At 44.2% G+C, this 15,169-nt stretch overlaps 1 protein-coding gene across 1 annotated transcript in view; it reads left to right on the top strand.

Moving 5' to 3' along the window:
- Positions 1-15,169, top strand: part of YEATS2 (YEATS domain containing 2) — a 1,439,149-nt gene that overhangs the window by 201,228 nt on the left and 1,222,752 nt on the right. The window contains 1 exon segment of the mRNA XM_030217135.1: positions 4,820-5,056. Within this exon segment, the coding sequence (XP_030072995.1) occupies positions 4,820-5,056 (237 nt within the window).

Below are 15,169 nucleotides of genomic sequence, written 5' to 3'. Positions count from 1 at the left end.
ATGCTATTTTTCTAACTATATCCAAATGACCCAAACTAATGAACCCATCTACTTAACATATACCCAGGAGACAACGACATTGACCCAGACTATATCTCCCACCTTAATCCCTTCTCCATTGCCTATCTCTACCTACTTATGTATTCTACTACTCTGTTATACTTAAATTTTGCTCTCTCTACAATATTCTGTATTCCCTATTTACTGTGTAAGCTGTATTGAACCTACTTTGAGTGGGAAAGCGCGGGATACAAATGTAATAATAATAATACACAGGCCTTCCAGGTTAAGTAATTACCTTCTCCCTTCGACTTAATCCCGTGCCTCTCAAGTTGTTTACGTTTTAGTGTGTTTTTTTCTAGCAAGAAAGGTGCTGGTACTGAAATGCTAGGCCACCCTTCAGGGGTGGGTGATCACTGAGGCACCTACCCCACAATAGCCAGGCCCCCTGCAACCAGTCACAGAATCTATGGAAAGGCAGAATTGGTGTCTAGAGCCTGAACTTTTTCATTAAAACTTGTAGTCCATGGGTCAATTTTAGCAGACAACGGAAAAGGTGCCGGTACTCAGTACCCCCAAGTACCCCCTCAAAAAGAGCCCTCTTAGATCAGGTAAATCTGGGGAAAATCAAGGATCTCTACCACCCGTGACCCTTCTTGACTTCATAGGAGTGATCGTGTCTAACACTTTCTTTATAGTGTTTCCCCAAGACTGAAATTTTTGATTCAGCATATAGTTATCTTATGGTAACTGGGAAGTCCAACCTCCCTCCAAGGTGCAATTTGTGCCAGTTTGACCCCTCAGTGATCACCTCATCCAGACTTATATTCTTTTTAGACTCTGGCATCAAATAAATATTAAATTCATGTAAAGTATATTCTGACCAGGGGACCACTTGAGAGTTCCAATCGCCTGCTACCATATGTCCAGTTGTAAAACAGTTAGAGGCTATCATGCCTAACATATGACCTGCCGAATGAGAGCAACCCTGATTCTCTACATAGAGGCCGGTATCAGAAAAAAATTGTCGCAATGAAAGGACATGATTTGAATCCAATTCCAAATGTAAGTTAAGATCCCCAAGAAGCAACATGTAGCCCACTTTCAATTTTGCCTGTTATACAAAAGTATAGAATTCTTCTGCTATCGAGTTCTGTAAACCTGGTGTTCTATAGACCAATTAAATTCCAATAGTACTCAAGGAGGGCTTAATTTCATCTGAGCAAACAAACATTCTAAACTAGGTAATTGATGTGAATCAGTCATCTCCAAATCCAAGACATTTTATGGACTATAGAAATACCTCCTCCCCACTTTCCAGCTCTAATCAAGGAGCACATAGCATATCCCGTAGACGCACAAGATTTTGAATAATAACCTCTTCTCTCTCTAACCATGTTTGTGTTAAAATGGCTAATCCCAAGTCTGTCTTCATCTAAATCTCGAATATCATACTTATTCCACAGTGACAGTGCATTGATATAACAAGCTGGAACAGGAGTTAGGTCAGTATTCAAATTGGACAAAGCCAATGGCTTAATCTGAGGCAAAACATGAATATCATGTGTGACTGCTGCAGAACTATCTGGTTAGTGCTGGTGCCATCCAGGGGTGGAGCAGAGGCAAAGCCAGAAGTTCTTTGGTTACTGCCAGTATTCCATGATAGTGCCTGGGTAATTATTTGAGCAAGTAGAACCACATGCACATGTTGAACAGCATCTCTTGCAACTTCTTTACCATTCTTTTTAGTTCTAATATTGTGTTTTATAAATGATAACAAATGGCTAAAATAAAGCAATTAACCAGCTTAAGTTAACAGTAACAAGCATCAGCATACATGTTCAAGTTAGGGCAAGTCCGGGATTATTTCGATAACAGATCATAATCATAAGTCACAGGAGTAATACATAATTTCAATTCTGACAAAGGTTATTACGTAGTGGATTTAGTAAAGGAGACCATATTTTGTTGTACTTAACAAGTGAGTTATGTTTTTCAGCCGCAGCATATTCATATTTAGCTAAAATACACACAGAATTCCACCATGATAAATAAGTTACTTTGTCAAGATCTTTCCAACAAAAGAAAAGTGTTCTAAGGGCTTGATGTAACATTAAATCCAGTAATTGTGCTTGATATTTGTCTATTGATGATTGTAACATTAGTGATCCACATATAACTATATTATATGATAAAACATGTTGAATATTCAAGGTGGAAGATATTGTGTCCCATACAGAATTCCAATATTCTTGAATATATGGGCAAGAATAGATGATATGTTTAAGATTTCCAACATCTTTTTCACAGGTCCAGCATTTATTCGCACTGTTTTTTGGTTTTATTGTGTTCAATTTGGCGAGTTTAGCAGGCGTCCATAGGGCTCTGTGTGCTAAGTAGAATATAGATTGTGAAATGGACGCTGATTTGGTGGTATGAGTAATTTTAAACCAAAATTTTTCCCAAGTTTTTTCATCTAGTTGGGCATTTAGATCGCATTCCCATGATTGCATGGTATTAGTAGGTTCTTTGAATTTAGCTAACTGTAGTATTTTGTACCATTTAGATGCAACTTTTTTGGAAGTCATAAAAGACTTGCAAAGTTGCCAGCAAGAAGGGTAATCAGTAGTTAATTTTTTTATATCTACGGAGTTAGTTACACAGTGTTTGAGTTGAACCCATTTATAGTATTGAGAACTTTTAAGACCATATTTTATACTTATTTGGGCAAAAGGTAGCCAAGAATTATCTTTTATAACATCATTGAGAGTCCATATACCAGCTTTTTTCCAAGTATTCCAATTTATGCAACAATTGTTAATTTTGAATTTTGGATTGTTCCAAATTGGGATGTACAATAGTATGTGTTATGGGATGTGTGACAACTGAATCAAGTTCATTAAAAACAGTTCTAAGAGTTTTAAACAAAACATTAGAAGAAACATTAGTCTTTTGAGACCAAGGGAAGAAATGTGTGGGTGTGTCTGGTTGCTTTAGCATTTCAATCTGGAACCATGATGAGGTGTTGAGTTGTTCTTTATCATACATAAATGCTGAGTTTTGCTTTAGGAGAAAAGATATGTGATAATCATAGAAACTAGGAAAATTGACACCACCTTTTAGTGGACAGGCCTTCAATTTTTTAACTGAAATTCTAGGTGTTTTATTATTCCATAAAATTGTACTAATTTAGCTTCAACCTTCTTATATGTGTTGGATTTAGTAACATAGGTAGCATGCTAAGAATGTAGTTAATTTTTGGCACTATCATCATTTTATGGTTTCTAGTCTACCCCACCAATTAAGCCTTAATGGTGACCATTTTTGAGTTAGTAATTCAGTAATTTTAATTATATTTTCAGAGTTATATTTAATAGTGTCCTCAATAGTAGGACCAAATAAAACTCCCAAATACTTAATTTGATTATCATTCCATTGAAAATTATATTGTTGAATAATATGTTTCAGATGAACACAATTTATGGGCAAAAGTTCCGTTTTTGTGGTATTTAATTTATAACCGGATATTTTGGCATATTTAGATATTAAACACAGTATGTGAGGGATTGATGTAGGAGAGGTGAATAGTAGGACATCATCTGCGTACGCAGCTAATTTAATGTTTTGTTGACCGATTTTAACGCCACTGATAAGGGGGTGTTGACGAATCGCTGTTAATAATGGTTCAAGGGCTAGATTAAATAATAATGGAGATAAGGGACAACCCTGTCTAGTGCCCCTTGATGGTGTAAAAGGCTTAGAAATTACATCATTAATTTGAATAAATGTAGTTGGGGAGGTATACAGGACTTTAATTAATTATATTGATTGATTGTGCAGATAAACCATACCATTGTAGTACTTTGAACAAATATGGCCATTCTACACGATCAAATGCTTTTTCAGCATCTAATCCTATTGCAACCAAAGGATCTGATGTTTCTTGTCAATTCTATTGTCCTTCAAGGACCCTTCACTTTGTGAATAAAAATTTTAGAGGTTTCCACATTTAAACAAATTTGGCTCGAGGAACATCGGTCATCTATTTTTTTAATGTTGCTAGTCCCTCATTATGAAACTCGATACCTGATGAGCTAAGATTGATGTTCAATCATGTCTCCTTTAGAAAAATTATTGAAATGAAATGCTGTAGTGATAATGCTGTTTTTGTATGTTGATTTATGTTTATGTAATTTTTGGAACCTGCCTAGAATTTTAAGATAGTATAGGATGAATATTTCTTAAACAAACATAGCAGTCCTAACTTACCTGGATAGCTTTCAGGGTACTGGCATTATCCAGATAACTTTCTGGAACCTCTGAAGACCCCGATATTCAGTGTCGGTACCTGTATATGGACTGGCACTGAATATTTGGGTTTAACTTAGTCCATGGTGGCGAGTGTTTAAAAAAAAATATACTGCCTGCCATGGGCTGAATATTGCCCACTATATTTTCATACATGGTTTATAATCTGTTGGAGAGGACATGCTGTTGCTTATCTGACTTTCGTAGTTGTCAGAGCTAAACCTGGAGGAGGACGCAGCCTAGGAAACATTTGTTCAGGGGAGGGTTGTGTGCCAAAATCTGTTCGGTTTCAGAGCAAGGTCCAAGAACTGTTTTAATCGCTGTGATTTTAGTATGGTATTTCATGTTGTAAAACTGTTAATGCTCTGTTTCTGATTTGAAAAACATTGTATTGTTTTATACATTTTTCTTATATTAAGCATAGGATAAGCTGTATACAATTATTTAAATGATTAAAATTGACCTCATATGGTATTTTTCAGTAACATGTCTGTTTATAACTTTCTGGTAGGATTCCAAGTCATGTGATGCTGTAGTTTTCAACCATCCTTCGATTAAGAAATTCCTGGAATCACCATCTAGATCTTCATCACCAACTAATCAGAGATCAGAGACACCTTCTGCTAACTATTCTGAAACAGATTCCTTATCTCAACATAATGACTTCTTCACAGACAAAGACTCTTGCAGTCTGGATATGGATGAGAAAATGTCTAGCAGCATAGAATGGGGCAGCAATACTAGACAGGTAAACAAAAGCAAAGTGTGTTTTGTAAAGGAAATGGGCAAAGGGCCAAGAGTATATATCATATTATGCAAGCTTCAAAAAACAAATGCAGAAAACTGCTTAAATTGCACTTTCCTATAGAGTACGCTGAAACAAGGTAGGGCAGAAAATCTCATGTTTTTGGTTCTGACATCACTCATAATATCCCCCAAAGCAAGGGAAAAGGATGAGATCAAGTTGAATAGATATTGTCAGCTCTACATGAAGAGAGAGGAAAGTTTTGAACGAAGTATTTTACAGTACATAAGAATTAGAATTGAGTTCAAAGGACCATGATCCACTCTCCTATGACCTAAAATCCTTTCATCCCTTTTCTTTAGTCCACCAGTAATAGAAGTGCTAGAAATCTATCAGGTGATTAAAAGCCATCTCTGTATCTGGCTATGGTTAAATTCTTCAGATTTTGAAGGAAGATGCATAAAGACTGCCTAGGCAAGAAAGACGCAACATGAAGTAGAGGTAGTCTCTGGAATCTTAACGTGTTTTTGTACAGTTCTATGACCCCTGAAGCAGGTGGCTAGTCTGCCGAAACACGGACCTGAGTCTCACTTTGGTGCTTTAATAAAGACTTTTTTACTGCTACTCCTGTCTTGAAAGTCGCGAGTCATTCTCTGCTCTGTGTTGCATCTTGTTTCCTCATAGAGGTATTTTCCTGTTTCTCCTATGGATTCTGTAGGCAAGAAAGACAACATAATAGGAAAGAGAGAGGTGTATTAGGTTGGGGGGGGGGGGGGGAACAGGGAAGTCTTTTTAGGTAAAACTGAGATTTACAGTTTAGTAGTATACATGGGCTACCACATATTGTGCTAGACCAGTAAATTTTATTCCTTGTCATCAACAGCAGATGAATCCATTAACTGATGGGTTGTATCCACCTACCAGCAGGTGGAGATAGAGAACACTTGAAAGCACATGGTGTTCTGGATGCCCAGCCCCCTCTGCCTTCAGTATATCTCTATCTCCCAGCAGGTGTGGACGTCGCTTTCTCAGCTCCTGGATTTCTGCCTGGGATGGCTCCTTTGCTTTGCCAGTAGAGCAGGGGGGTGTTGTGGCTGGTGGTGCCCACTTTAAAGGCATACTTGGTTTTCCCTGTCCCTGCCTTACCCCATTCCCCCTTCTCCCAGAGTTCCTCTGTGACTGCCTGCCTCTATCTTTCCTCACAGTAAAAAAAAAAAAAAAAAGAGAGAGGCTCGCTTTCTCAGCATGGCGATTTCTGAGGCTTTCTTCAGAGCTCCTGGTTCGGTGCAGCTTGAATGAAGCTCGTTTGACTCGGTCTCCTGAGGTGAGAGTGCTGCCCAGGTCCTCTGGGGAGTTTCTCGCTGACAGCGCTCTGTGTGGGGTAAGTTTTGGCGCGAGGGCGCCATTTTGTTTTCTGTATTTGATGGCTGCTGAAGGGGTTAAGCGCTGTTCCCACTGAGGGAAATGCAGATCAGCAGTGGGGCTTTGCAGCTCGTGCTGCCTAGATGCTAATGCTGGCACGAGTATTGTGGGCGGTGAGTCTTCCCGACCGACGGAGTTGGCAGCGGGCGCCATCTTGGAGGCGCCGCATGACTCGACCCTCGCGGTTGCGGAGGGGTCTGAGTGCAGGGGAAAGCCTCCTTTTCGAAGTTTCTAGAGGAGCTATTGCCTCCGCTTCCCCCAATGTGGGGGCGGAGGTACAGGGTGAGTTTTTCTCCCCTGAATTTGTGCTGCTGATGCATAAGGCTTTTATGTTAAAAAGAGCACTGCCTGAGGCTTCTGACAATTCGTTTTGGACTGGGTTGCCTTCAGTTCTTGATAGCCCAGCGTCTGCTGGAGACTTTATTTCTTCCCCCGAGCCTTTGACTGAAGCTAAGCGTAGACGAGTGAATACCCCGTCTGAGGGGGACTCTTCACCTTGTTCTCCCCCGTGGTCTAGTTTCGGGGAGTCTGAGGGGTCGGGCAGGCCATCACGGACTGATGATCCAGACCAGGGTGGCTGCTTGCCACAGGAGTTGGATGACCCTAAAGTGGTTTGGATTTTCCACCGCGACGAGCTGCCAGCTCTGATTTCTGATTCCTTGCAGGCCCTTTGTATTGAAGATCCTGATGAGGGTGCTGCCTTTTCTATTAATCCTAGGATGGCTAGTACTAAGAAACCTTCTCAGGCTTCTCCCGTGCTTGCTTCCATCCAAGAGCTTATTTCAGCTCAATGGTTTGACCCTTATGGTCCCTTGAAGGTGGCCAGGGCTATGTGTCACCTTTACCCTCTGAGTGAAACTCAGTTGGCCCTCTTTGGGATGCCTAAAGTGGATGCGTTAGTCAGCTGTGACTAAAAAGACTATTCTCCCTGTGGAGGGAGGGGTCGCTTTGAAAGATATGCAGGGCTGGCGGCTGGAATCCGCGCTGAAGCAGTCCTTTGAAATCTCGGGCCTTGATATCCAAGATGGCCGCACCCCGCTAAGTTGCTGTGAGCCTCGATCTCTGTGCTCAAACAAAATGCCTAAATGAAGAGGGAGAATAAAGGGTAGAGCTTCCCCATTACCCCCCCTCTTTACCTGGTCCGATGGATCGCTTTTTGAGGCCGCAGGGAGCTACTTCTGACGGCAGAACGCCGGCAAAGTGGAGATTTTGGCTTCTCCTGGCTTTGAAGTCACTCTGAGCCCCGCTGCGCCCACCCCTCCTCCCCAGCCGATAGGCGCAAGTTCCTTCCTTACTGAATCGACGGGGTCCACTCCGGAAGGTGGTAAGGGCCCAGAAGAACGCTGATTGGAAGCTTCATTTACATCTCAGGTCGGAACGGAGGGCAGCTTGCCCATGGAATCGCCGCGGATTGAGGGGAGAGGAGCTGAGGGACTGAGAGAGACCCGTGAGCGGTCCTCTGTAAGGTTTGAAATTCCTAAAGAGTTAGCAGCTAAACCGAAAGAAGTAACGTTAGATGCATTATGGGACTTAGTTTCTAACCTGGGACAAACTTTCCTAAAACAGATTAATGAAGTGCTACCAAAAGTAAAATCCTTAGAAATTGACTTACAAAAAAAAGATGAGCAGTTTAGAGTTGAATGATAAAGTGGATAAAATGGATCAAAGAATTGTGAAGATTGAAACAATACAACCTGTTATGACAAAAGATTTGACAAACCTCAGACTGAAAACTGAAATTTTTGATAACTATACTAAAAGTCATAACCTGAGATTTGTTAACTTTCCTAGAGTACAGAATGTTGCTCCTCTGGAGATGTTGAAACGCTATATGCGTGAAATCTTGATGATTCCTGACCCGAATTTACCACCATTAACTATGGCATATTATATTCCTGGGAAGGACTTGAACCAACCTGATAATCCGATTGATGGTTCTCTTTTGCTTCAGACTTCTGACTCTGAACTTGCAACTGCTGCTACGTTAGTGATGACAGTTGCATTACTACCAGACAAAAATTGGATCTTTCGTTTATTTTTCCGAAATAAAGATAAGCCTTTTTTTGGGCTTTAAAGTATTACTATTTCCTGACGTCTCTAAGGAGACTGGAAGACGGAGGAAACAATTTTTGCTCCTTAGGCCTGAAATTTTGCACTTGGGGGAACCTTTTTTTTAAGATATCCCTGTAAGTGCATAGTAAGGCTTAGGGAGAAGAAATATGTATTTACAAAACCTGCTCACGTATCGGCACTCATAGCCTCAGTAAAAGTGGATAAGCGTTAAAGAATAAGTTAACTCCTCTTAGCAAGGTTTGCATTATCCTGTATACTTTCTTTTTTGTTATTTACTCCCATAGATTTCCTAAATCTTGGATCTCGAATTTATGGACTTGAGTATTAGATACCTTTGAAAATGTATATTTTCTTATTTTTCCTTATTATTATATATTTGTCTTTATTATTGGATACTTTCCTAAGCAAGATGTTTCTTGTAATAAGTTGAATAAATGAATAAATATATAAAAAAAAGAAATCTCGGGCCTTTCCACTGCTTTTGACACTGTCGATCACAGCATACTTCTCGATACCCTGTCCTCACTTGGATTCCAGGGCTCTGTCCTTTCCTGGTTCTCTTCCTACCTCTCCCTCCGCACCTTTAGTGTTCACTGGTGGATCCTCTTCTATCCCTCTGCCTGTCGGCATACCTCAGGGTTCTGTTCTTGGTCCCCTCCTCTTTTCTATCTACACTTCTTCCCTTGGTTCATTAATCTCATCCCATGGCTTTTCCTACCATCTCTATGCTGATGACTCCCAAATCTACCTTTCTACCCCTGATATCTCACCTTGCATCCAAACCAAAGTTTCAGCGTGCTTGTCTGACATTGCTGTCTGGATGTCTCAACGCCACCTGAAATTAAATATGACCAAAACCGAGCTTCTCATTTTCCCCCCCAAACCCACCTCCCCGCTCCCCCCGTTTTCTATTTCTGTTGATGGCTCTCTCATTCTCCCTGTCTCCTCAGCTCGAAACCTTGGGGTCATCTTTGACTCTTCTCTCTCCTTCTCTGCTCATATCCAGCAGATTGCCAAGACCCGTCGTCTCTTTCTTTACAACATCCGTAAAATCTGCCCCTTTCTTTCCGAGCACTCTACCAAAACCCTCATCCACACCCTTGTCACCTCTCGTTTAGACTACTGCAATCTGCTTCTTGCTGGCCTCCCACTTAAGTCACCTCTCCAATCGGTTCAAAACTCTGCTGCCTGTCTCATCTTCTGCCAGGGTCGCTTTACTCATACTACCCCTCTCCTCAAGACCCTTCACTGGCTCCCTATCCGTTTTCGCATCCTGTTCAAACTTCTTCTACTAACCTATAAATGTACTCACTCTGCTGCTCCCCAGTATCTCTCCACACTCGTCCTTCCCTACACCCCTTCCCGTGCACTCCGCTCCATGGATAAATCCTTCTTATCTGTTCCCTTCTCCACTACTGCCAACTCCAGACTTCGCGCCTTCTGTCTCGCTGCACCCTACGCCTGGAATAAACTTCCTGAGCCCCTACGTCTTGCCCCATCCTTGGCCACCTTTAAATCTAGACTGAAAGCCTACCTCTTTAAGATTGCTTTTGACTGTAACCACTTGTAACCACTCGCCTCCACCTACCCTCCTCTCTTCCTTCCCGTTCACATTAATTGATTTGATTTGCTTACTTTATTTTTTTTTGTCTATTAGATTGTAAGCTCTTTGAGCAGGGACTGTCTTTCTTCTATGTTTGTGCAGCGCTGCGTATGCCTTGTAGCGCTATAGAAATGCTGAATAGTAGTAGTAGTAGTACGGGCAGCTATTTGCAGTTCCTATGCAGCCCGGGCCTGCCTTTCCTGGTTGCAGCAGGCGGTTGAGCAGCCCACCGATGGAGCGGGTTCCCTCACTGAGGTCTGCCCACGTATGGAGTCTGAACTGTCTTTCTTGGCTGATGCCCTTTATGATCTGGTCAGAGCTTCGGCTAAGCAGATGTCGGTGGCGGTTGCTGCCTGCCGCCTTCTTTGGCTCCGGCATTGGGTGGCTGACATGGCCTCTAAACACAGGCTGGTGAGGTTACCTTTTCGGGGCTTTCTTTTATTTGGGGAGGATTTGGAGAAGATAGTTAAGGACCTAGGGGAGTCTAAGTCCTAACGGTTGCCTGAGGTTAGGCTGAGGCCTTCTTCCAAAAGTCCTTCTTTTCCCTCCTCTTCCATGCCACGTTTTCGCGAAGCTCGCAGGTATCGCACGGGGCGCTCTGCGGGGTTTGGTCAACGTACCCATTTCCAGCAGAGGAGCTCCTTTCGGTCGGACAAACGCGCTGCGGCGTCCAGGCAATGTCCAGGAGTTCAGGGGCATTCTCCACAATGATGGGGCACCGGTCCACTCGTCGGTTCCTGCAGTAGGGGGTCGTCTCTCCCTCTTTCTCGAGGAGTGGACCAAGATTACTTCGGATCAGTGGGTCCTGGACCTGATCAGAGAAGGTTACCGACTAGAATTCACTGCTCTGGTGGGAGACGCGTTTTTGGAGTCCCGATGCGGCACTGCTGTCAAGCAGGCGGCGGTAAACGAGACCTTGCAGGTGTTGCAGAAGCTCGGAGCGGTGGTTCTGGTCCTTCCGCTCAACGTGGCTGCGGTCGCTACTCCATCTATTTTGTGGTGCCTTGAAAAGGCGGGTCATTGACCTATCCTCGACTTACACAGAGTCAACGAGGCCTTAGGAGTGCGACACTTCCGCATGGAAACCCTGTGCTCCGTCATTGTGGCGGTACAGCCAGGAGAGTTTCTCACGTCACTGGACCTCAAGGAAACGTATTTTTATATTCCCATCTGGCCGCTGCTTCAGCAGTTTCTACGGTTTGCGGGATTGAGCCAACATTTCCAGTTTCGCGCCTTGCCTTTCGGCCTGGCAATACCCCTCGGACTTTTTCCAAGGTGATGGTAGTGGTGGCTTCCTTTCTCAGGTGAGAGGGTATCAGAGTTCACCCTTATCTTGATGACTGGCTCATCAGAGCGGATTCGGCAGACAAAATCCGACTTGCCACAGCCAGAGTTGTTACAGTTCTTCAGACTCTGGGCTGGGTAGTCAATATGCCCAAAAGTCACCTGACTCCTGACCACAGGCGTCTCAAGCTTCAGAATCAGGTACGCCTGCTCCTGCAGATGCCTCGTCCTCGAGCTTGGAACTTTGTTTAGCTCCTGGGATCGATGATGGCCACCATAGAGGTGGTTCCCTGGGCGAGAGCTCACATGAAGCCGCTGCAGCTTGCTCTGCTTCAGCAATGGTCTCCGATTTCCCAGGAATACCAACGCAGACTAAGGTGGCTTCCTGCGGCCCAGCGCAGTATGGATTGGTGGCTTTCCGACAGCATGCTGCGGCAGGGGATGCCACTAGCTCTTCCTTTTTGGTGTCTGGTAATAACGAATGCCAGCCTTTCGGGCTGGGGAGCTCATTGCCGGGGACGCTATGCTCAGGGTCTGTGGTCCACTGTGGAAGCGGGATGGTACATCAATCACTTGGACCTGAGAGCGATATTCCAGGTTCTTCTGGCCTTCCACAGTACGCTGAAGGGTCTTCCTGTCCAAGTTCTGTCGGACAACACGACAGCAGTGGCCTACAGCAATCGTCAGGGCGGCACTCAGTGCAGGGCCCTGGCTGCAGAGCCGTCTCAGATCTGCAACTGGGCCAAGCGCCATCTAGAGCTGCTGTCCGTGGCTCACATAGCCGGTCAGAGCAACGTACAAGCCGATTTCCTCAGCAGAAATCAAATTGACCTGGCGGAATGGGAACCGGCAGAAGAAGTTTTTCTTCAGATTTGTGCAAAATGGGGGGACTCCAGACTTGGACCTCATGGCATCAAGCATAAATTCCAAAGTCCCTCGCTTTTTCAGCAGAAGGAGAGATCCTTGCTCGTCGGGGTTGGATGCCCTGGCTCAACCTTGGCCCTCGCGCTTCCTGTATGTGTTCCCTCCTTGGCCCTTGATAGGACAAGTGCTACTTCAGATTCGCCTGCACCGAGGATTGGTGATTCTCATCGCCCCGGATTGGCCAAGGCGTCAGTGGTACGCGGATCTCCGGCGGATGCTGGTGGACGCGCCTCTTCCTTTGCCTCGGGTTTCGAACTTGTTAGTTCAGGGTCTAGTGACTATGGAAGATCCTTGCCGCTTTGGTCTTATGGTCTGGCTCTTGAGAGAGCGCAATAGAGGGACAAGGGCTATTCTAATAAGGTTATTGCCACGCTGTTGCAGGCTTGCATGCGGTCTAGCTCTGCGACTTATGCTCGGATGTGGCGCACTTTTGAGGCGTGATGTACTCCAAAGGCTATCTCGCCCACTCTGGCGATAGTCTCGCTTTTGCTGGACTTTTTGCAGGATGGGCTACAAAAGGGCCTGGCCTACAATTCCCTTCGAGTTCAAGTGGCAGCGTTGGCCTGCTTCCGGGGGAAAGTCTCCAGCTTGTCCCTTGCTGCTCATCCAGATATTGTCCGATTTCTCAGAGGGGCGCTTTGTCTCCGTCCTCCTTGCGGTCGCCCTGTCCGGCTTGGAACTTGGGGCTCGTGTTGAAGACGCTCCAGCAATCTCGTTTGAGCCCCTTAAATGGGCTTCTGAGAAGGATGTGACTCTCAAGAGTTTTTTTAGTGGCAATGATGTTGGCAAGAAGAGTGTCTGAGCTTCAGGCTCTTTCCTGTCGGGATCCTTTTCAACAGTTCTCAGAATCCGGGGTAACTGTTAGTACGGTGTCTTCCTTTCTGCCTAAGGTGGTTTCAGCTTTTCACCTGAACCAGCCCATTTTTCTTCCTTCCTTTTGTAAGGAGGAGTTTCCGGACTCCTTTGGGCAATTGCACCTTTTGGATGTCTGCAGGGCTCTCTGGCAGTATCTGCAGATGTCAAATGAGTTTAGGAATTCTGATCATTTATTTGTTCTGTTGGCAGGTCCCCGACGGGGGGGTTCCGGCGTCTAAGGCCACTATAGCCCACTGGCTTAAGGACCTCATTTTTTCTGCTTATCTGCTTTCAGGGCGGTCTCTGCCTGAAGCGTTTAAAGCGCACTCTATGAGGGCAGTGTCCTCTTCATGGGCTGAAACGGGTGTTTTTTCTCTTCAAGAGATCTGTCGTGCGGCTACCTGGGCTTCTCAGCTGTCTTTCGTGCGGCATTACAGGCTGGATGTGGCAGTGCGGCAGGATGCACGTTTTGGAGCTTGCTCGCGGAGTTGCCTGTCCTACTTAGGGAGTGCTTTGGTACATCCCATCAGTTAATGGATTCATCTGCTGTTGATGACAAGGAAGGGAACATTATGTTCTTACCTTGATCATTTTCTTTCCTTTAGTCACAGCAGATGAATCTATGATCCCTCCCTGACTGACTTCAGTTTTTGTACAGACATTGTGCCTCATTAGGAGTACTTGAAGACAAGCTATCAGTGTTACTACATGCTGTTTTTATTGCAGGAGGTTGATAACATCCCTCCTTTGTTTGGTTATTGCTCCGGTTCAGTGGCATTTGTTCTCTGTGAGGAAAGTTTGTTATTTTGCCTTTCTTATTCACTCTGCTATGGAAATTTCATATACTGAAGGCAGAGGGGGCTGGGTGTCCAGGAACACCATGTGCTTTCACTGTTCTCTATCTCCACCTGCTGGTAGGCGGATACAACCTATCAGTTAATGGATTCATCTGCTGTGACTAAAGGAAAGAAAATTATCAAGATAAGAACCTAATTTTCCTTTACTTTACAGATCCAGGAGCTCAGAAAACTGTATTACAAATTTCTCCAGGACAAGCATGCTGTTGTATACTCACATCTGGTTAACATTGTCTGACAGAGCCCGGTGTGGACGCTGACTAGTGAGTTATAAAAATGTCTAGCTGCATCCTACTGCACATGTGCTGTTGCCTTCCTGCCCAATGCATGAGCTTGGGTTCCTCAGTTTTTGTTTTTCCGTAGAGCTGGAAGGACACGTCAGTGTTCTCGGTGTGCATATTTTTTCTGGACTTCGCAGTGCCTCCCATGCAGTTGTTTTTACTTTCTTTTACTACTTTTTCAGTATTTTGTTAGTAGTTCCCTTTATCTTTTCAAACTGTCTTTATTTTTCTTAGTTTTCTTTTCATTTTTGCGAACTGCCAGGTCTGTTTTAGGCCAGAGCACTGACATCAATTTGGCCTCTGCTCCTTTTTTTGGTTCAAAATTGAGGAGTTTAAGTTGGCCGTGATTCTTTTTTTGATGTCTCAAAAGCCCCCCAGTGGCTTCAAGATGTGCACTCAATGTAATCGGGTGATTTTGGTAATGGATCTGCACTCATGGTGCATCTGATGCCTTGGGCCTTACTGTGAGCAGAACTCTTGTTCTCTCTGTTTAAAAATGCAACTGAGGACACAGAGTGCGAGGCAGGAGAAACTTTTTGGATTCTCGAAGACTGGTACATCAGCACTGGAAGCATCGACCTTGATGGCTGTGAAGACTTCTACATTCACTGGAAGTGCACTGGCATCAAGAAGATCTCCATCTGTCTCAACATCAGGTTCTGAGAGTTGGCCCAGGGATCGGTCCTCATTGAATTCATTGATATTGTCCTTGTTGTCACCGAGGGACCATGACGCTGAGCATCGGGAAAGCCCAAGAAGCACAAGCATCGGTCCTCTTCAATGCATGGTACTGGGAGCACTGAGGAATTGGCATCGT

Source organism: Microcaecilia unicolor, chromosome 10, assembly GCF_901765095.1.
Source record: "Microcaecilia unicolor chromosome 10, aMicUni1.1, whole genome shotgun sequence".
In the NCBI taxonomy this organism is placed as follows: domain Eukaryota; kingdom Metazoa; phylum Chordata; class Amphibia; order Gymnophiona; family Siphonopidae; genus Microcaecilia; species Microcaecilia unicolor.
This window is presented reverse-complemented; position numbering and strand designations above follow the sequence as displayed.